Here is a 21,669-nt window from a genome sequence, read left to right as displayed (position 1 = left end):
ATGCATTTCGTTTGCATTCATTTCCCGACCACTTTGAATAATTCACTCTTCCGGTTTCCTATTCCGATTCCAGCTCAACTATTTAACGCGACGAACGATTTTTTCGAACAAGAATGGGACGAAAAATTGAAACGGAAAGGTACAAAAAAGATTTCTTGGACTCGATTCTCTCCTTTCTGAAATTTCCAAAAGTTTCGTGGAATATCGAATTTGAAAAAAAATAGACACAAGGCGGATTCTTTCGTTCAACGAGCTCGGAAGCCGTTTGCGTCGAAGAATTCGGAAACGGAAGTCGTCGGGGAAAGGACGCGAGACGAAAGCACTCGTGGAACTTCCGCGACTCCTTCGAACTCGCGAAAAAGCAGTTGCGAAGTTGCATGCAGTTTGCTTGGCGAACGCTTTCCTGCTCCATCCTCGGAACTTCCGAATTCTTTTACCGGAAGTGAATGCGTGTACCGTTTATCGATGTCCCGCGATAAAGCGAAAGAAGTTTCGCGTCTGAACTGTTTTCTCGTTTCGTCGTTGAACGACTAGCGATCGCGTGTTACACGATCGTGGAAAATTGATCTTTTAAATAAATCTGCGAATCAGTTTGAAAGAAAGAAAAATCATAGTGATTCGGAAAGCTTTTACCGAAACTGTTTATCGATATTCGTACTCGTCTATATGTTCCCGCGAATCCCTTTAAACATTTCTATCGATTTCCTGTTCGTTCCTATAAAGAGGATTCCCTTGTTTTACAAACGTGCACCGCATCGAAATGGCTGCGCTGAGTTGCCTTCGGAGTAATCGGTGGATTTAAACGAGCCGATTAACACTTTTTCCGTCGCGTTCTAACATCCCCTTAACGTCCAACGCTTCTTTTGCACTTTCCCTTTTTTTTTCACTATGAAAATCGTAAATTTTTTATCTCAAAATGAAACTTTTCTACAAATAATTTCAACAAGCAATCCACTAAATTTGCTCGAGTTTCTGCAACAAGATGGTAGATTCAACTGCAAGTAACCCCAGGACCGTAGACAAATCCGAGTTAGAAATGTTGCCAGGAAGTGTTGGTAACTTGGAATCAGATCGAAAGTTACGAATCTCCGCGTTCACCGCTGCTCTCTGTCTTTAACTATCCGAAAGTGGTCGCGTTCGCAAGGTAGACCCTCTTCCTGGTCCGCGCGGCTGCGATAATAGTTGATAGTGGCAGGGGGGTGGAAAGTAGCGCGAGCAAGCGAAAGCTCGTCCATCCTCGGCCATTCTTACCTAACCCTCCTAACGTAATTGCGCATTCCACTAATTAAGGATGTAGGTAATGGCGTCGGTTAATTATTTTCTAATTAACGTTGACGGAGATAGCGGAGTTTCGAGTTGAACCTTGTAGATAGATTCTTCCTTTTTCTAACAGACGCTCGATTTCCTTGGAAAATGTCTGCAAAGGGAAATAAAATCGTCCAGTTGATTTTCCATTCTCCGTAACTTTCGTCGAATTTCAAGGGACGGTAACGGAATATCGTCTCCCTTTGGCTAACTTCGGAATCGAACCGATGTCCCGAGAACAATGACTCGAGGATTCCCGTGCCCCTTGGGCTTTTCTCCGAACATCGGCCATAGTCTCCTCGAGTCGACGACAAGACAGAGACGTGCGCGTATGTGTCACCTGTAGAACGACACTGATAGAACCTTACACAATAGTCAGACACCGGTGTACGCGTACTTCGAAGAGATGATCGGTCGAACGATATTCAAGTCGGCTACAGCTGAGCTCACCGGCCGATTGCTTGTCTCTTGTGAACGCGATCTCTGTTAGCTGGCTCGATCCGACTCCTTCGGGTCTGATAAACGCATGGATCCGTGGGTTCGAGGAACGGAAATGCCTTGTCCGTTTGGTCGGACGGCAGATGCGTGTGCGGCACGTGCAAGGGAAACGTTGGATGCTGGGAACGGACGCATATGGTTGCCTGCAGATACCCTTGTCTAAGCGGTTAAACGTTTCGAGCAATTAGTAAGGAAGCTCGGACGAATTTGTGTTGTGCTTCTGTGCCCGTGTTGATGAGCGTGGATAGCAGTCTCCTCACTCTGGGTAATTAATTGCTGGCTATTTTGACAATTCTTAATATTCGTTTAATATTTGTACAGTTTTATGATTTAGTGTTTATTGGTTAAAATATGACGAGTCGCGTGTTGATTTGCTTGAATATTAACGTGGATATTGATATTCTTTGATAATGTCTGACTTATGGTATGGTTGTACTACTTACGTTCGCTTGGATCGTGTCAAACTCTACTGTGGAGACTTCTAGTAGATAAAATACATATATGGGCAGAAGTATTATATAAAATACTTCATTTTCGTCACAGTCCTTTAATGATTGTAACCACTTAAGGGTAGAAGGCTATAATCACCCTTATTGTTGTTACACAGTTATCATTCATAGTACACAGTTACTATTTAATATAGTCATGCTTAGTACACATTTATATAATATAGTCATCTTTAACACATAACGGAGTAAGTAGAATAAACCCCTGAAAGATCAGACAGACGATCCAGTAGAGTAACTCAACGGATGATCCGACTTACTTAAACAGAAAATTGCTTTTGATGTAAAATCGTTCTTTCATTAAATCTTAAATATTTTCTCACCCGAGGAAAAATACTTTCCCAAGGGAATCTCCTGTTTTTTTCTTGAAACCTTCAGGAATAATTTTTGTACAGAACGTTACTTGACACGAGACCGTTATCCGGTATTAATCTCTCTCGCTGAAACGTTTCGTGGAAATATTCGGTAAATCCATCGAACGTCTAAATTCATCGACGACCCCGAACTGGCTGGGGGTTTTAATCCTTCAGGAAAATCCTCCCGGTTACCAGCCATTATTTCTCTAATGGAAAGCATTTCCGGTAATAGTAGCTCGCGACACCGTTCGCAGCCACTTATCGACCCCTGTCTTATCCCTTCATATTTGCACAGTTTATGTGCATACTTGATTCATCGAGAGTTTCTCAAACAGAAGGGTAGCAAAAGATATAAAATAATCGAGGGAATTTTAACGACCTCGTTATGCACACAAACAGGATTATCCAAATATTTTCTTACAACTCGCAGCATTTTTCTTCGCGGTAGGAAAAAACGAATGAAAAAATTTCCATCGAACGCTAGCTCATATTTTTCCTTCCGTTTTCTTTTTCGTTATTTAGTCATATATTTCGCGGGATATCGGGGGGAAAACGTTCGCTCCAAAAATCAGAGGCAACGGTTCGTCAGTTTTTCGAAAAATACGTGTTCACTTTGGAACAAAAATATGGCACCTGTCCATCGAGACTTCGAGTGGAATTTCTTTCACGATATTTTTAACACTCTTATCATAGCTGTTCAAAATAGAATCTCTTCAGTTTTCAATTTTCGTAATTAATTTTATGTAATATTAATTCTACTTGAAATATATCTTGTTATAATTACATAAATATTTGCAATTTATTCATAACAGTATCCGTGGAAATAATGTTTTGTGATTGATATGAAAACATGTAAATTCGTATAAGATGAACCCGTACTTTTGAATGTTACTGTATCCGAATCGGTCGTATTCAGGTGCTCGGAAAATAGAGATAAAACAGTCGAAAACAGGGGTGCAGTCGATTCGCGCCGGGAACCAGTATGAATCTATTAATGCATCCGCGTCCGGTTTATCTGTCACCGGTTCCGTTATTCATGCAGCTCGTCACCCCGTCGAGGATCGGTTGTTTCGAACCGCTGGATTTTCGAAAAGTACCATTTCGAAACTGGCTGACACTCGTTGTCGATGCATCATCGACACGAGAACACTCTCCGATTCGAGTTTCCCCAGTGCAACGCGATTTTCCCTGTTGTTCAACGTTGCAGTTGTTCGTTTTTTTTTCTTCTCCTTTTTTTTTTTCACGTGCTGTACATGAAAATAGTTTCACGCCAAACTGCAAAATATTTGTAAACGTTTCCTATTGTATATCTTTGAAAATCGTTGCCGAAAAATGAAAATATTTCGCCGTATTTCAACGCGTTGACACTAACTCCTGGCTCTGTATTAACGATGCTGAAAAATTTTCATGGATTCGCATTTTTCTCCTCGATAAATTTATTTATTAACGAAGATACTCAATGGAACGACCGCATACCGCTCGGAGAACGATCGCAGGAATTTATGAACGCTTTATACCCCCGGTAAAACGAACAGGACGAGATTGTAAATTGGGGAAAAAAGCCGTTCTGGCCTCCGGCGTACGATACGTTCCTAGGAGAAAAAAAAGGAACTGTTTCATGCACGAGACTCGTGAAATTTTCATAGAGGTATATCGCGTACCTCGAAGGTACGCGATATACTTTGATGGCGTTGGTCGTTCTTTTGTTCCCATTAATTAAAACTTGTACGATTAGCCGGCAAAAACGCGAAAGTACTATTTTACGTGTCACCGAAAAGCATATTTATATAGAAGCTCTTTTTCGATATTTATAAAAGAGTGGAAACGTTCGTCTCGACGAACCAGACTCCTTCGTTCTCAATCTCGAAGCGTTCTCGCCCTTCGTCCATCACGAATGCCAAGAAAAATCCGCAATCGGGTTCATAGATCATTTTCTGACACGTCTAAGAGCTTCGAACTGCCTCGATCCGAAGATTCGAATCTCTCCCGTTGAGTTTTCGTTGACTATGCACATCTCATTGACCCTATCCATCCGTCGGTGTTGAAACGCTCAAAAGGTATCTGGCGCGTATCGTCGGTGGAATTAAAAAAACATTTATCCAGCCGTGGTACGTTGGGATCGATCTTGTATTCTTTCACCACGATCATTATTCTGCGGTATATTCTAGCAATTTTGCGAGATTGCAAAAGAAAACTTAAATTATAAAATGGTATATTAGATTAACGCAGTAAATTCCCCTTGCTATCTTATTAATATTATTTAGATTTATTAGAATTTTTTAAATTTCATTTTTATTTGATGGGTTCTACAGCGTTCAACGTGTTAAGGTTACAAACGTTTCCAACTTGTAGAGCAACGAAGGCTTCGACACAAAGTACTATTATTTCTGATAATCCGGGAATTCGATTAATTCCAGCTCGATCCTGGATTAAACGAATCCTTCGACTCGAGCCCTGACCGACTATCCTTTTCTTCGAACGAGCTTCCAGCGGTGGCTTCTTTCGGATCTTACTCTGCTCGAAATAATTGGAGGATCAGTTGGTGGGATGAGATAACGCGCCCCCTTATAGGGTTGTAATTGTTGTACGAAACTGGACTTCGATAAAAGGTACGAAAAAAATTGAACGAAATCGTTAACTTGCTAATTTTATACCAAATAAAAGAGTCAATTTTTATTTTTAAACGTCAGGAGTAACGAAGTTTTAAGCGCGCAACGTTGTACAAATGTTTTCCAACGATACGAAAGGAAAATTAAAATAAAAGGTACACGGAGATATTAAATTTCTCTTTGAAAGAGACATCTCGTCCGGTGAGTGTTAGCGTTGCGAGACGGGAAGCTTTACAAGTTTCCGTTGTGCTCGACGGGAAGCACGGGACGTTTATTGTCTACGTTTATTTTCACGCGTTTCACCCTCCCGCCACTCTGTATTCTCCATCGATATCGTAAACCTCTCGAGCGATCCCTTCCGTTACGAGAACACTCCGTGCGAGAGGAAATTGATCTCTGTCGCTGGTGAGAACTTTTTCCATTCTCCTCGACGGGACAGAAAAATACATTTGATCGGTTCGCGGTTCGCTGTCGCAGCACTTTAGGAAAGGGTTGAATGGTGATCGATGCTGCGAATTAAATTCGTGGTGGTTAGTAAACGCGATAAGAAGTAAACAGGGGCGAAAGTTTTAAGCAGCCTGATTTCGCGTAATCTTGGCGCGGATAACGCGGCGAAATTCCATTAAGCCTGCCTCGTAAATTGCACAATGAACTTTCGCGAAAAAGAGGAGGGTTAATATATTAACACGAGATGTTCATTTCTTTCCTTCTTTTTTGTTTTCTAAAGCCTGCTGAATTTACCAAGGCGAAGATGAAGAAAGTTCGCAGGAATCATCTTGTCAGCGTGGTAATTAACTAATGTTCGCGAAGACGAGGAAGAAGAACCGGGCGGGGGGTTGGGAAAGTTTGGAAATCAATTTTAATAGGGAAGTTCTTGGTGGATGTTTTAGGAAAGCTATTAAATCGTCTATGAAAATATTAGATTCCTCGGATGAATTTTCTCGGAAACAAAACTTTAATCGATTTTTTATACGAGCAGTCTCGTGTTGTACAAAGCTGCGTGAGGAAAGGGTACGTTTCCCGAAGCAATCCGAGTGGTGAAGGAAACCAACACGGTCTCCGCAGACTTTTCTTCTTTATTTACACCGTGTTGGTCCGCGAAGCATCTTCGAGGAAAGCATCGTTTCACCTTGACAAAAGGGACGAAGCAGTCGGTTGCATCTGGTCTCGAAGGGTTTCTCCAAGTAGGAAGAACTTCTTTCGAGATGCTCTGTCCACGACATCCGATTTCAACCGCTGGCAATACGCTTCAAAAGCCGAGCAATCGAGCCACGAGGATCGAAGGAGCTCTATTGTTGCCGGTTAATTAAGGAGGAATTGATGAAAGATTAAGGAGTTTCCTCGTTGTCTATTGTTCGGTATACACTATCATCCAAAAGTTTGAAAATTCAGAAAAATATTCTACTCTCAAGGAAAATTATATACGAATGTTTTTCATTTGAAAATTTCTGTCGATGCATCGTTATTGATACCGTCATTTGGGCTCTCTCCATGGTCCGTCGTCCGAGGGTAGCAAATTCCTTACCTCTACTGTACGTATTCTTCGTCTCCTTTTATTCAGTGAATCTAGAGCTCTATAAAGGATGCATTGTACTTTAGACATGGACTATTTTCACTATCTATCTCTGTTTCTTCGTGTACAAGGAAGAACCTGAAGAATAGAGAAAAACTTGGTGAAATGGTAAGAGTAATCGAGGCAATCTCGGTGATCTTGTCCCAAGGATAAAAATTTCATCATCCTGTCGTCGGCTAGCCTACTGATTCCTCTCCTCGGATAATTAATTACAGGCTGTTTGATCCGACTGGAAGAAGAACAGGAAACGAGGGAGAGAGCAAAACTTTCTACCTTCCCCTCGAGCCGACTGTGTTTCCTCTAGCTACGTCGTAATTTGTTTTATTTCTTTCTTCGATACCAGTTAATTGAGACGAGAGAATTAATCTTGTTCGACTGAACAAACTTATTTTTTTACACGAATCCTTAACTATCGATTAAGTTTGATTAAACCCTGCAGTTGATGAGATATATAATGAAAAATAATTCTATGATCGTACCAAGTAAATGGAAAAGAAGGATTTCCATTTTGTTTTCTGGTGGTTCTTAACTTTCCCCGGCGAAATTCGGGTTCAAAAATTAATTTAAAATTCTGCTCTCGTTGCATTTTTCTCTAAGCTTCTTTCACGCGAAGAAAGTAAATTATATCTGCCACTGAAAATACCACTCATCCTTCAATTTACGGCGTTACGAAATGGCAAGTCTAATTCTTAATCTTCATAAACCTCCTCCGAATCACGCGCAATGAACAGAAACGAAGTAATTTAATCACCGAATCCTGTCCGCGTAACGTCGATCCCTGTTGTCGGTGGAACAACGAGAATCTCGAGCAATTTCCTCTCAACGATCACAGCAATTACACCGAGGTAGGTCCGTAAACGCAGAAGTAGTCGGAGCTTAAAGTTAACCCCTGGCCAGGCTTGGCAACGCGACCGGCAACGATACGTACTCGCAACGGCACTTAAGTCGACGGGGGGGTCCGCGTTTAGGACACTAAGTGGATTGCCGTGGAAACATTAAATTACCCGAAAGCCGCTGCTACCGGCTTGCGATCGTCCGAAACCGCGGCGGTTAACGCGCCGCACGAGCCTCGCTCGTTAACCGCAAGAATTCTCTGTGTACACAGCACCACCCCTTTCCACCACCGTGTCCATCGCCTAACTAAGTTAGGTCCGCCTGAATTAGTGGGCGCGATTAAAGGTTTTCATTCGTATCGACTCGTTCGACCGTAAACCCTTTTATAAATAATTGAATCGTCTCTATCAAACATATTTTATACGACGATTCAACGTTAGTTTAATGTTCCATTATAATCATCTTTGTTTTTCGTTTACGAGCTAGAATAGTTTGCTCGTATAAATGCAAGGATTGTTAGCGAACAGCCAGTATGGTAGATTGGTAGGACAAAGAGCGGTAGCCAGCGAGCGGATAACGAGAATGTAGCATTAATTTGTATCGCGTTTCATAATTTGTACGGGACCGCGTTAATTACGCCACGGGAATGTAATAAACGTTTCATTTCGCTGGTCGTGGAATCGTTCCGCTTGTAATTTCATGGTTAATTGGAGCTATGAAGGCTGATCGTTCGACGTTGCTTCTGCTGCTCCATCCTGGAATTGTTAATCTATGTTCCGAATTTTCAAAAATAGATAGGTTAATTCCAATTATAACATTGGAATTAACTTTGGAACTACTGAAAATTTTAAAATATATTTTATTTATAAATTTTAATCCGAACATTTAAATTCCTTCAAAAATAGGAAGCTCATAAATTTTCATCCGGGCATTCGCATTGCACGTCGAAGAGCTCTCTGAAAATTTAAAAATACTTAAAGAGTCGTACAGTATTTAATCTGAATTTTCCTGACGGAAATATTACACGATCTTTGAAAAGTCCTTCTCGACAAGAATCGTACACGTGTACCTTAATCCAGCCGGAAGGATCGCGATCGCTCACGGACGATCAAGCGTGAATCCTTCAGGACGATATTTAATCCTTCTCGGACGGGATTTAATGCCTGCTGTGCACGGTGTCCGAGTGTCAGCTGTCTACTTTGTCGAGAGAGGGTAGCCGGGCAAATCCACAAGCAGTTTCTATATGCAAATCTACTCATAACTCACCAGAAACGTATCGGACGGGCCACACTGCCGGAACGCAGCTTTCTCTTTCTCTTTTCCTCTCTGCTTTCACGGACTTTTTGGTCGGCCCGATGTATGTAAATCGTCGGTGGGAATACGCGGTCGGAAAGGAGAGAAACATTGGTAAAATAAAAATTCCAATTGTGTATTTATTCGAGTTACTTGTTACGATTATTATCAATTTCTTATGGATATTAGAATCTTTTCTATCGGTAGGATTATCAAAGTTATCTTAGAATCAGGATCACTCAACAGGGATTACCGAGGCATCTAGTCAATCAGGAGACTATTAGGATATCGAATAGTTAGGATCGTCAGATCATCAGGACGATTAGTCCTTCAGGATCATCGAGATACCAAAACGCGATATCTGAAATGTTCCAATTACCCAATATTTCAAATGTCTAATAGAAGTATTATATTTTTAATCGAGTACTTGGAAAAATTTTATAGTCTTCGTAACGTATATTCGCCATATAATTACGTAGACTATACACGTTTAAATAGATAAGGGAAGGAGGGATGGTGTTAACGGTGAGGCAAGGTACGTGACGATTACGGTTCGCTTGGTGACATAACGTTTCCGGTGACGGATGACGGTGTGATCGTAATTCAGTCGGGAAAATGTATTCTCGCATGGCAATATCGAAACAGGCCAATATCGTTAACTCTAATTCGCTTACGTTTGCGCACGCATTGTCGAGCGGTAATAACAAGATTAATAATGCGACCGTCGTCGATAATAATCGTGGAATCACGTAGCTGTGGCATAATCGGCCCTCTCGATTTTGGTTAGCCACTTTCAAACCGACAGACATGAATTACCAGCCGTGAAACGTTATTAATCTCTTCTGGTCGTTAAGAATTTTTCGCGCTTCATTATGAATTATGATACATTTGTAATCGAATGAAACCTAAGGAACAAAGACATCAGAAATTTATTATTATTTATTATTATTATTATTAAATTTCATGTTGGAAAGGAAACCGGAAACGGAACCCTTTTTACCATTATTCCATGGCCGATGAATAACAACGAGCATCGTGTATTTGATCCTGTTTGCAAACGCGACCATACGTGGTTCCTACGGGACCAACGACGTCCTCTTTTTTTTTTTCGCGTTTCCGTTTTCGTATCGCAGTCGAGCACGGTTCTCCGGACAGAGCCACGGTCATTGTTCAAGTCTATCGTGATAAGCCAGCGCCGCTGCATTTCCGGGGCTTTCGCGTAATCGTTGCACGCGCAATGAATTTTACGGCGGATACGTGCGGCGAATTTGTCAAGCGAAAAGAGATAATGTGACGCGCAGAATCGTCCGATCGATTCTACGAAACGCGTGAAAAATAAAAATAAATACACAACGCGTTTTTACCGAAGTGTTGATTACCCCTCTTTATCCTCTTTTCTTAATTATTTTGTAAAATTTTCTTTTCCGAATTATTCGAATGACAAAATAATAATTTGTCGAAATATTGTTAATAATTACATTCTTTGGAAATATCGTTAATAATCGGTTAAAAGTCGATGGAATTTCATTCGAACGGACCGGATGTCTCGTGTCGGCGTCACGTGGTCCGCGAGGAAACCGGATGCAACAGCTTGCCGCGCTACGAGCAGCCGACTACACTTCCGCTTCAACGCAGCTCCTGACCCGTGAATTAATATTTCATCGTGGCTGCGTTTTGTCGCGTTGTTTCTCTCTCAGCCTTGATTTTCACGGTTCGTTTTCCATCGACTATTCGGCACGCCTTTTTTCTCCCCGTCTGTGTCATTTACTTTTCTCCCCATCGTCTTTGACCGTGAATTCTAGCCACGCCATTTGCTCTACCACAAAACTTCGCTATTACTGCCGGCTCTCAAACATCGTACGTTATACTCGAATACGTTGAAATGTTGGGGAAAAAAAAATAAATTCACCAGATAGAAGAAATATGGGAGTTGATCGACGCACCAGAAGAACTCGGGCGTAGCTGGCTGACAAACAGAGAAGCAAACGAGAGTCGAACATTGAACGTCGATGAGGAAAATTCGATGACCTACATATCCGATGCACAATGCTTTCTCGGCACAAAGGGCAACGGGAGATACGAAGTGCCTCGCGACTCCGTATCGATTCGAAATCAATACACCGTATCTCGATGATGTGACAATACAAAGAGCCCGGAGCGTGGAACCGGCTCTCCCAGCCTTACAATTGCTTCTTGTAGCGAAGCCAACTAAAAGTACCTGCCGCTGCTGCGAACGAAGGCCGATGCTTCTTGCATCGATCTCGCCTTCCTCACAACAGATTCTCCACCATGGAAAATCGTCAAACCGACGAATTTCTATCAAAACGTGTTATTCCACTGTCCTCTCTTGGTTAAAATTCAGATTTTTAATACTTGGGATAAGAATGTTGTTTGTTAGAGGTGGATGAATTTCGGTAGAAACTTTCCTAAAACATCCTCAGTAGAATGTCTGTTTGCTTGCAGAACGAAAACAGAGCACTGCGACTGAAAGAGCCTGCATCGCTAGCCCTGTCCGCCGGAAATTCCGGCAACTACGTGGACCCGGATGGCACCGCCATTGTGATGTCGTCTGAACTGTTACCAGCACCCACTCCGGATCCAAGGGTGACGTGGAACTACTTCGACGAGCAAGGGTAAGAATTGTAGGCGTTCAGTGGAAGGGGAAGATGGTGAGTTTCCCTGGACGCCCTTAATCCGGGTCGGCTACCGCCAGGTGGCAGCGGGATTGATCTCCGTTCTCGCTGGCGGTCGCCCGGCGTGAGTTCCAAAAAGCGGGATTATAGCGTCTTTTTCTCTCCCTACAGAATGGAAAATTGTTTCTGACATAATCTGCAAACTTTTTCAGGTACGTCTCGAGAGGAGGCCTAAGGGCGGGAGAAGATCCTTACGCCAGGAACAAATTCAACCAGGAAGCTAGCGATGGACTTCCGAGCAATCGTGATATTCCGGACACCCGCAGTGCCATGTAAGTGAATGAAAAAATAATTTCTTTGTAATCGAATATGTAATTCGGATGCTTGCAATTCGATCGCCTTAAAATAAGGTAATGAACGGGGCTTAAAATAAAATAGAAACGGTATAATCGTATCGATCGAAACGTGATCAGTATCGATTTCTTCCGACGATCTTCAAGTGGTTGGTCGCAAAACGATCGGGACAGAATAGAAGAAAATTGAACAGTGAATATCCACGAGAGAAACAGTAGCCCGTGGCGGTCGAATAAATCGGGAATAATGCATTTAATCGAACGATCGGCGAAGAGGGTTCGACGTACAAGGAACGCGAACACCAATCGCTCGAGGAGGATAAACAAAAGGAAATTCCTTTGCCGGTCGATCAATCCTTTCATACACTACTATTGGAAGGTTCGCGAGCAGCTCGCCCCTGATTATCCCTCCCAAATTATCGCGAAAATCGCAGCCCATCGCTGGGAATTAATGAACATGCCTCAGAAACGTCGGTACATTCAAGCCGCTGGCGATCAACTCAGACGAAGGAAAAGGGCATTTTCGAAGAGAAATTAGGTTCATTTGCAAATCTTTTAAATTTTCGCATTTTTAATATCTGAAGAATTTAACGAGTTTATTGATTAGATGTAGATTCGTCTGAAAATGAAGAAATATGAAAGTTTGGAGAACAAAATTATCGGATCGGTTAATGGACACTCGTTAATCTATTTTATGGACGTGGAACGACTTTTTTGAAAGGATCGTTCGTTGTATGACCATATTGTGTAATATTTTATATTTCCTTTGATATTTTATTGTATATCTCTGTACTGTATTGTGAAATATCATCGAATTTACATATTACCGGTGTTATTCCTGTGAATCGCGGTACGCGTTCGATACGGGCCTAATAATTTATTCCGGTGACAAATCGATTTCCATCCGAACGAATAGGTCAACCGTGAGTAGCTGTCAATTACCCGACTTAATAGAATGAGAGAGATTCATGCTCGTAAATTGCATGACGAATCAATTTCCTACGCGATCGAATAAATATAACATTTTCTCGGAAAATGTTTTAAAAGAGCTCCGAAAATTTATATTTCATGACAGAAGAATATCATAAAATGAAATTGAAATCTAATATTCCTATTTTATTTATTGTATAATAAAAATTCTTTTCTAAATACATTCTCGATCTACAGTTGTGAAAATCAGTGATCAAAGAGAAAAAGAAACATTGTTCGTGAAAATTCACTCGATACGGATACGAATTAATTATCGAGCGACGTTGGAAATAAATTCCATGCCAGTCGGTGTCCATTCAACCCAATGGTTAATGGAACCAATCTAATTTCCGAGTCCAGCTCCAACTTTTATGGGCTTGTAATTTATTCGCTGTTTGCGCTCGAAGGTTTAACCCGACGTATCATTTATTCGAAACATTTAGAATCGATGCCTGGGTCGGCGCATCAAATATCCTGCTAGCTCGTTTCTAATTACTTTAGGAAATATAAACTTTCCATGGAATAGTTTCCTCTCGAAAGTTTCCTCTCGTGTTTGGAATAGATTTTGAGTCACTGCCTTTCCGACTGTCTCGGAATCCTCTCTTCCAATTCTCCACGGTGATCTAATTTCCTAGCTACTCTACCTACGCTTTCATCCATCGATCGCATCCTATTTCACGTGAACAGACACGTTCAACAAGTACCGACTGCGACCCACGTCGATCGAATCCTCGACTTCGTTTAATGCCACCGGAATGTCACTGTATATATACGTATAAAATAACGTGTTTGAAAATATCTGAACATCGTACGTGGGTGGTGTTTGAATTTTCATAGAAATGCAGAAATTTGAAATGATAGATGATAGATTTGAAAATAATAATGAAAATACTGATAAATGTTTTCAAAAGATATTTGCATGATATTTTCGCTTGTATGCAGTTCGAAACACGATTAAAAATGAAATATTATCGCAAAGTAGAACGGGGTAGTAAGAAACACTCGAGTGGTTCATGAATTATTCACTCGCGTGGTTTCATCTTCGCTAGTGGGATTCTTGTTCCGATGTTCCTTAGCCAGGAGACCGGCTGTTCCTGATAATGGAATAGTTGTATCACTTATACGCAACGTGAGTAACTTAAATATTTATGCGGCAGCGCTGTGTGCGAGCACCGACCGAGTGCAGCATCCGTTGCATTAAACATGGCGAATCGTCGCAGCCGGGAATCGTGGCAGAAATTTCACGCGGCTTTTGATCGTTCTCTGACTTCTCGCGCTCTGCCTCGTCACGATACTCTGAAACATTCAACCGTATTTTCTTCCATCCTACGCGACTTTCCTCTACGTGTCGAGAAAACATTTCGCCGACCGAGATTGCCGATTCATTCGTGTATACAAAATCTGTTTACAGATTTATAGAAGGAGAATAAAAGTTTCCGAGATCCATCTATAATTTCTTGCCTCGATCGAGAAGACCGTCGAATACCGTCTCGGCAAATTAATTACCTCTTCCACCGTAATTAATTGAACGACGCCAAAAAAGAAAAAAAGGAAGAGGTACTTTGATTTCACGCATCAAATTTCTCCCTTGGTTTTTCCCTTTCACGTGCAAGTATTAATCTTTAACTCGGCTCGGATGGTGCAGCGAAAAGAAGTTCCTTCGATCGATCCTTCTCTACGTTCAGCTAATTAACGGTCTCCTTAGGAATGCTAAAGAACCGAGCGAAGGAAGATAAATGAAAGCTGCGAGACGCGAGCCGTAGAACGTGCTCCATCGAGATCGAGTTACCGCGAGGTGTGCCTCCCTTGTTTCCGTCCTTCGCTACCGTTTCTTTGCGTTTGTCTTCGTAGCTTCGTGTAACGCGATGAAATATTCAGGGATTCGATGAGAAGTTAGACCCGCGGCTTGCTAGACAAGACCGGGGTAAACGAAGAAGGACGGCCTCTCGAACGCTCGCGACAATCCGCCAGAGGAACTCGTAAGAGGGATATTTTTTTCTGAGAAGAACGAGAGGAAACTTTTGCATGAATCAATATTAAGAACAAGAGTCGAGACAAATTCTTTCGTGCCTTTTTTTCGCATGAAACATTGAACTTCTCTTATTTTTTTGGTAAATAACATCAATTTTTTTTTTTTTTATTATTCAACGTGTTATTATTTGGACAGGATAGGGGATAAATATTGATATCAAACGTTTATTGATGTAAAATTAACACGAGATAGAAACACAGTTGCAGAAACGCTGAGTCGAACGATAAGTAGCGTTCGCGTCTGACCGAAAACGATTTATACTACTTGCTACGTGTGCTACGCTTTTCTAAGCTCCTCAGCGCTTATTTATGAGACTAATTAAATTTAAGGGTTATGGTAAATGTAAATATCTATCAGATATTCAATTTTTGAATAATTTATTGATAAACAAAAGGATTAATATAACACATAGTGGCACAATCATAACATTGTCTGTTGAGAGCCACAATTTTAATTTAATTTCGTGTTTGATATTATTTTCATTTTCTAAATTTTACACTGTCCCTTTAGCTTTAGGTTAATGCAATTTTAATGCTACGATTTTTAATAATTTTCAATTGTCAGGAAACTTTCCGTAAGAAATATCATGTTATCTCGTCGAGTACACATGGCGTCCACGATAAACCCGAGCAATCACCACACGTGCACCTATGTTTCTACTTACACCGTAACCGGAAACGAGGGTATTCTCGCTCGATAAGGCTGCTTTCGCGAGCAAACTGATTTCTCAAAGCGGAAAACGCGAAGGGTCATATGGAAACTGCTCGTTCCACGATATCGGACCACGATGGGAGCTGCTTCAACGGCGAATCCTCGAATCCGTCCAGATATTCCACTTCCTTTCCCACTCTTTCCACCCCGTTTTTTTTTTTTTTTCTCCCCCTACCGATCATTATTATCGTCTCTGGTTGCTGCTCTAGCATCGAGAGCAGAGCGGTTATTGCGAAATATAATGGGTACAATAGCGATGGAACAGGGCCGTGGATTCGAGGATCGTCGATGGTTCGAGCTGCTCACAATTTTAGGACATCGATCCACGTTTGTATAGAGAAGGAAATTTCGAACGGCAACGATCGCTCGTGAACCTGTTTAATTGGCGGAAGTTGGAAACGAATGTGGAACGCTTTCGAATATTGTCTCTAATTGGATACTGATCGATCAGACATGCGGAGATGCTCTCACAATCAGTCGATAATGTTATTAACGTTTGATGAATTTATGAAAATGTTTGAATATTGTAGTTTTCGTATCCACAAGTAGATTGAATATCGGTAAAATTATATTTGAATAGCTATTCACGATACATCCTGCAAAATTACCAATTACTGACAAATTCTAATTAACGTATTTACATTTTAATTCGTGGGACTTTTAATCGACGGATGCTTGAATATTAAAAAATTAAAATTGACCTTTAACTATCGTCTGTTAATTAACCAACGAATACCATTATCAATGGAATCATCTCTTGCATTCAAATTTCGTTCCATCGCTCCGGGAAATGAAAGAAAAGCTGATGAATCGAAAGTGAAGTAAACGAACAGAAGGAAACGTTTTCTATTCAAGAATTTTAGCTGAAGTAGCTCGAATCGTAGTTGCTGCTAAGAATTTTCTCGTAAAATCGTCCAGAACGATGCCGCGATACTCGAGGAATGGAATAATGGAATACGAAGGACGGTGGCTCGTAAAGTTTATTAACCGGTAAAAGGCGGATTCTGTGCCTCCTTTTTTCTTTTTATCGTTTCGCCTGCTGACGCGAAATTGCGCTCTTTTGTCGCGACTTCTTCGTCGAACATCGACGCTAGTTTCCTACCACGAACCAACCTGGAAAGTTAATTTCGAACCGTTCCATTGTTTCGTACAGCCTCGTTATATTCCTATCGACTTGCCACCAATAAATTTCATTCTGCATCGAAAGTATATTCATTTTTTTTCTTTCTAAATAATCGCTTTACCTTTCAAACATTTTCATCTCACACTATTATTTTTCTAATTATTAATTATTACAGATTTCTGCAAACTTCACGTGGAAAATAAAAAACACTTTTAATCGCCTGAACCGTGTAGGTGGATTGTGCTAATCGGCCAGCATTTTTTTCTTTTATCTCGTTCGAGAGTCTCTTTTGACGGAAACTTTCGTCGACGCGGCGTTTTCGCTAGAAAGAGGCTCGAGATAAAATAGGGCGGCCGAGTTTCCCTGGATTTTTTGCGTTTCCAAGCAGACAAGATACTCGAAAAAAAAAGATATGTAATGATCTTCGATTTCGTTGCTCGACGAGAAACGTGAAATTATATCGTTTCTGTAAAAATTTTGAAAGTGTTGAAAAACTAGAAAAAGCATGTTCGTGACTGCTTGCACGAAAGTTAACGTCTAAGCACCGGGGTCTAAGTACTCTCAGCGTCGCTTTGATGCAAGTGCCATGTAAATGTGCTTCCACGGCAAGTTCTACATTGTGCGCGACAGATAAGCAGGCAGGTAACGTTTCATTCTCTGGTACCTTTGTTGCGTTTCACGTGGAAAATTGAAAAACGTCATTTAACGTTGCGCTGAAAAACGCTCACACGAGAACGGAAACGAGGAAAATGAGGATCATAAATTGATCCTTTCGCGTGCAGACTTTATAAATTGCTTCTACTAAACACGACCAACGAAACGTATACATCCTCTTCATTTTTCGTTTATAAAGCTAACAAAAATATTAACCGAAACGTTCGCCGGTTTTTCCCCATCTCTTTTATCCGATCGGTACTTAACACTTTGACGACGCGATTCGTGACCTCATATTTCATTTTTTTACACTAAAATCGATATACTTTTTTATTGTACTGATAACTGGTAAATTTTCATCTGCCATTTTCGGGTAAGAAAAGAATTAATAAAGGAAGTCCTTGATAAGATTTTCCAATGCAGTTAGCTCAAGGTTGTATATGCATGAAAATAAACGGAAGCCTCTTCGGATGCAGTGGTTTTCACCTGGAAAATAATCCAACAGCTTATTGGCAACGGCATAATTGTGTTTGCTTTCCATTTAAGTTGTTTGCACTTCTGTTTACCTCGTCGCGCCAGCCTCTCCAACGAAGCAAGACGCGTCTGCGAGCTCAACTTTCCGTCGCTTTAGTTTCAAGCTGTTTCTCCATTCTTCACTCCTCCGCCCTATCCCACTTTTGTCTTCACTATCTCCTTATAGCACCCTGTTTTTCACCCCTTCTTTAGCATCCACCTCCGGGCATATTGTGGCTGGGTGTTAATTACGCGATTGAATTTCATACAGCTGCTTATCAGCCTTTGGAACAAGGTAAACATTTGCACGTTACCTCGAGGTACCATTTTTCTCTTCGGGGTTACTTTCGAACAGAAATGCGATAAAAATTTTGGTATAGGAATTGAGAGATTGTAAAATTTACAAAGATGAAGTTACCATTTTTTTATGAAGAAATAGAAATTCAATTAGAAATTCATATATTTTCCCGAGCCATCGTTCGACGGATTACCATTCAAAAACGAGGTGCAACGTAGCATCTGCAATCATAATAAATATCCTATTGCATTTGCAATGATAATAAAGTACAGTCTCTCTTTCCATGACACGTTGCATGTAACCGTTCACTATGTACCAGATGCGTCTCTTCCTGTCGATCTGATTGAGAAACCTGTCTCGTCTAGACTCTCTACCGTGTATATAAATCTCTCGTGCGATTCTCTCTATCGATCTTACCATAAACTACATCACGTGAGAAATGTTGCGCGCGTGTAGGTACATCGTCAAATGACTTTTGCGTTGAACTTTCCTTCACTTATCCGATCACCTTAAAATGTGCAATCGAATGCACACTTTCCCTGCTGCATACTCGGTTGCATCTCAACCGAGGTTGTGAGAAAGGCCGTTAGAAAACGAAGGAGATAGCTGGACAGGTCTTTCAACCCGTAATTACGAGATGACTGCAGTTTCTCTCGATCGAGATCATCGAGGGAAATGGAATGCATTCAGGATGCAACTGCACGCCCGTCCGTAAACCGTGGAAAAACTGCGAATCGAAATGGAAATTAAATACAAGATATAGTGGGATAATTGCCTGGGTATCAAAAATGAAATTAGTATAAAATAGTAGGTAGACTGCAGTTTCTCTATGAATCTCGATCGAATGCACTCAGGATGCAATTGCACATCCGTCCATAAACCGTGGAAAAATTGCGAATCGAAATGGAAATTAAGTACAAGATATAGTGGTATAATTGCCTGGGTATCAAAAATGAAATTAGTATAAAATAGTGGGTAGATTGCAGTTTCTCTCGATCTCGATGGAATGCACTCAGGATGCAACTGCACATCCGTCCATAAACCGTGGAAAAACTACAAATCGAAATGGAAATTAAATACAAGATGTACTGGAATAATTCTCTGGATATTAAAAATAACATTAGTATAAAATAGTAGATAGACTTTCCTAAGGAAAATGGCGATGCAAGGCAAGGAAGAGCGACGATGGAAGCTGTAAACGTATTTCGTGGACGATGACAGGCGGAAATCGGGCCAGCTTGTGCTTGGGAAATCAGCCCAAGCTGTTTAATCGTTTCGATGGTATCGTTGTATTGTGTCATTCGGTCGACGACCGTCATTGGATGCGCTGCAAACTCGTTGCGTCCATTAATCATGGTTGGTAACAGCATTGCAGGTTCCCATGCTGGAGTTCAACAACCGTTTAGGGACGATGTCCTTTCGCATGGGCGTCGCGCGTTCCCTGGAATTGAAACGAAAGGCATTTTATCGTTGTCAACGGATCGTTGAATAAACTCGGAGCGATGGAATAAACCGTGGGCCTGAGTAAATTCCTCGCGACGGGAAAATATTAGCTCGAACGAGGATAAACTTGCCGAAAGATGGACGTTGCGGAGTAGCAGCTGCGAGCGTTTTTAAGCATTCGCACGAGTCGCAACGCGAGAGTGAAAAAAGTAGCGAGTGGAGTGAAGAGAACGAGGAGGTCGCAACTTTTTGATTTCAAAAGCGGTTTATGTATTATTCAGCAAAAAACTAAAAGTGTTTCAAGCAGCCTGGATTAGCCGGTGGTTCGCCGCGCGATGGGAGAAGAATGGAAAGAGGAAAATAGACTCTGAAAGCTTTACGTGTTGAAGCAATTAATTGCTGCCACGGTAGATGATCAATTAATTATAATTAAATGGAAAAAATCAAATATTTAATCTGCTACTTTTCCGGGTTTCCTGTACTAATAATAATGTTTTAATTATATTAATTCAATGTGACGCTTGCACGCATTCGTTAACAGCGAGCAAGTTCGTTGCGGTTTAAAGCTCGTTGACACTGAATAAAATTAAATAAAAATAATATTCAATATGAAAATCACAGTAAACTCCAGTCTAAAGGATCAATTAAGCTCTTGATTCAATTTCACTCATTTACGATTTTATTGCTATATACATAGAAAAACTTAAATAATTTTTTCAAAAACATATGTTGGTTTTTGTATACAAATACTAATTCCTTCCCCTACAACTCCTTAGTTCCAAATTTTGATACCTATTTTGACAAATCTATTTGTCCGGCAATCTACTGTTAATGCTAATTTGAAATTGAATAGTAGCAATCATAATTTACAGACTAACGATACTTGGCAATTTGAAAATTTGTTTATAACCAAGAAAAATTGCGAAACCGCTGCATTGCGAATATTACGAATAAGAAGAAGAAGATGAACTGTAGCTGCCACTGAATTATACCGACGATTTTATATTCTAATAAAAGCCGTCGTCGGGAGAACGCGCCGCGATGCGGAAAAATCGCAGCAGTCAAAGAGTACAATGCCAAAAGAAGCGAAGAAAATGAAGGACGCGGAGAATAAAGGAAGACGATTGGGAGAAATTACAGTGCGCTACCCATGGGGGCAACGAAGACGTCGAAGAAGGAGGTGGGTCGAGGGATGCGCGGCTCTTCTAAAAACTTATGCGAAATTAGATTTGAAATTCGTCGGCAACCTGGCCCGGCCTGAATTACACGGAAAATAGAAATGCATGCTGCGGTGAGCCTTAAGCAGATGCAATTCACCGTGGCGTTATGGCGCCTCGACGTCGGTCAGAGGGTGAGAAAAGAGGAAAGAGGGAACAAATCGACCGTACCCTCTCGATTTTATTTCAATGATATTCTTCGATTTCCGCGTGTTATCCTCGTAATGCTTGCAAATAGAAATCAGAATCGTTCGAGAAACGACGCGATTCGGAAATCTCGGTTCTGATGGATTTTACGGCACGAATGAATCTATCCTTCAGAGACTCTGACTATTTGAAATTTGAAATTTCAAATTTCAAACATCCTCGCCAGCCAGCGATGAATATTACCATTATTCGAATAGTTTAATCTAGGAAATTTGAAATTTGAAATTTTGAAAATTAGGAAATTATCCAAACGCAGTGTGTCGCGTATGGAAATTGGAAATTAGACAGTGACCCATACACGGTACAACCGAATTCGTTCGACATTAGAGAATGGTAGAAAGGGGATGCGGTGAATCGTGCGCAATTTTCGCGAATTCGTGGGACCTGTGAATCCAGCTTAACGAGATTATCGACCGGTACAAATTCGACGTTAGCTATAAAACGGCGTATCGGGCCGGGTAAAAACGAAATTTTCGATTTCCGAAGCGGAACCGAACGATTACCCGGTCCCGTGCTACGCTAACGCCAGAACCGGGGCCATA

The 21,669-nt window shown here is 41.1% G+C and overlaps 1 protein-coding gene across 1 annotated transcript in view; it reads left to right on the top strand.

Annotated features, from left to right (window-relative positions):
* The window catches only part of LOC114878185 (polypeptide N-acetylgalactosaminyltransferase 2), a 104,473-nt gene that overhangs the window by 67,146 nt on the left and 15,658 nt on the right, over positions 1 to 21,669 (top strand). The window contains exons 2-3 of the mRNA XM_029191698.2: positions 11,438 to 11,607; positions 11,820 to 11,939. Coding sequence (XP_029047531.1) covers positions 11,438 to 11,607; positions 11,820 to 11,939 — 290 coding nt within the window. The remainder of the gene's footprint in view (positions 1 to 11,437; positions 11,608 to 11,819; positions 11,940 to 21,669) is intronic.

Source organism: Osmia bicornis, chromosome 3, assembly GCF_907164935.1.
Source record: "Osmia bicornis bicornis chromosome 3, iOsmBic2.1, whole genome shotgun sequence".
In the NCBI taxonomy this organism is placed as follows: Eukaryota; Metazoa; Arthropoda; class Insecta; order Hymenoptera; family Megachilidae; genus Osmia; species Osmia bicornis.
This window is presented reverse-complemented; position numbering and strand designations above follow the sequence as displayed.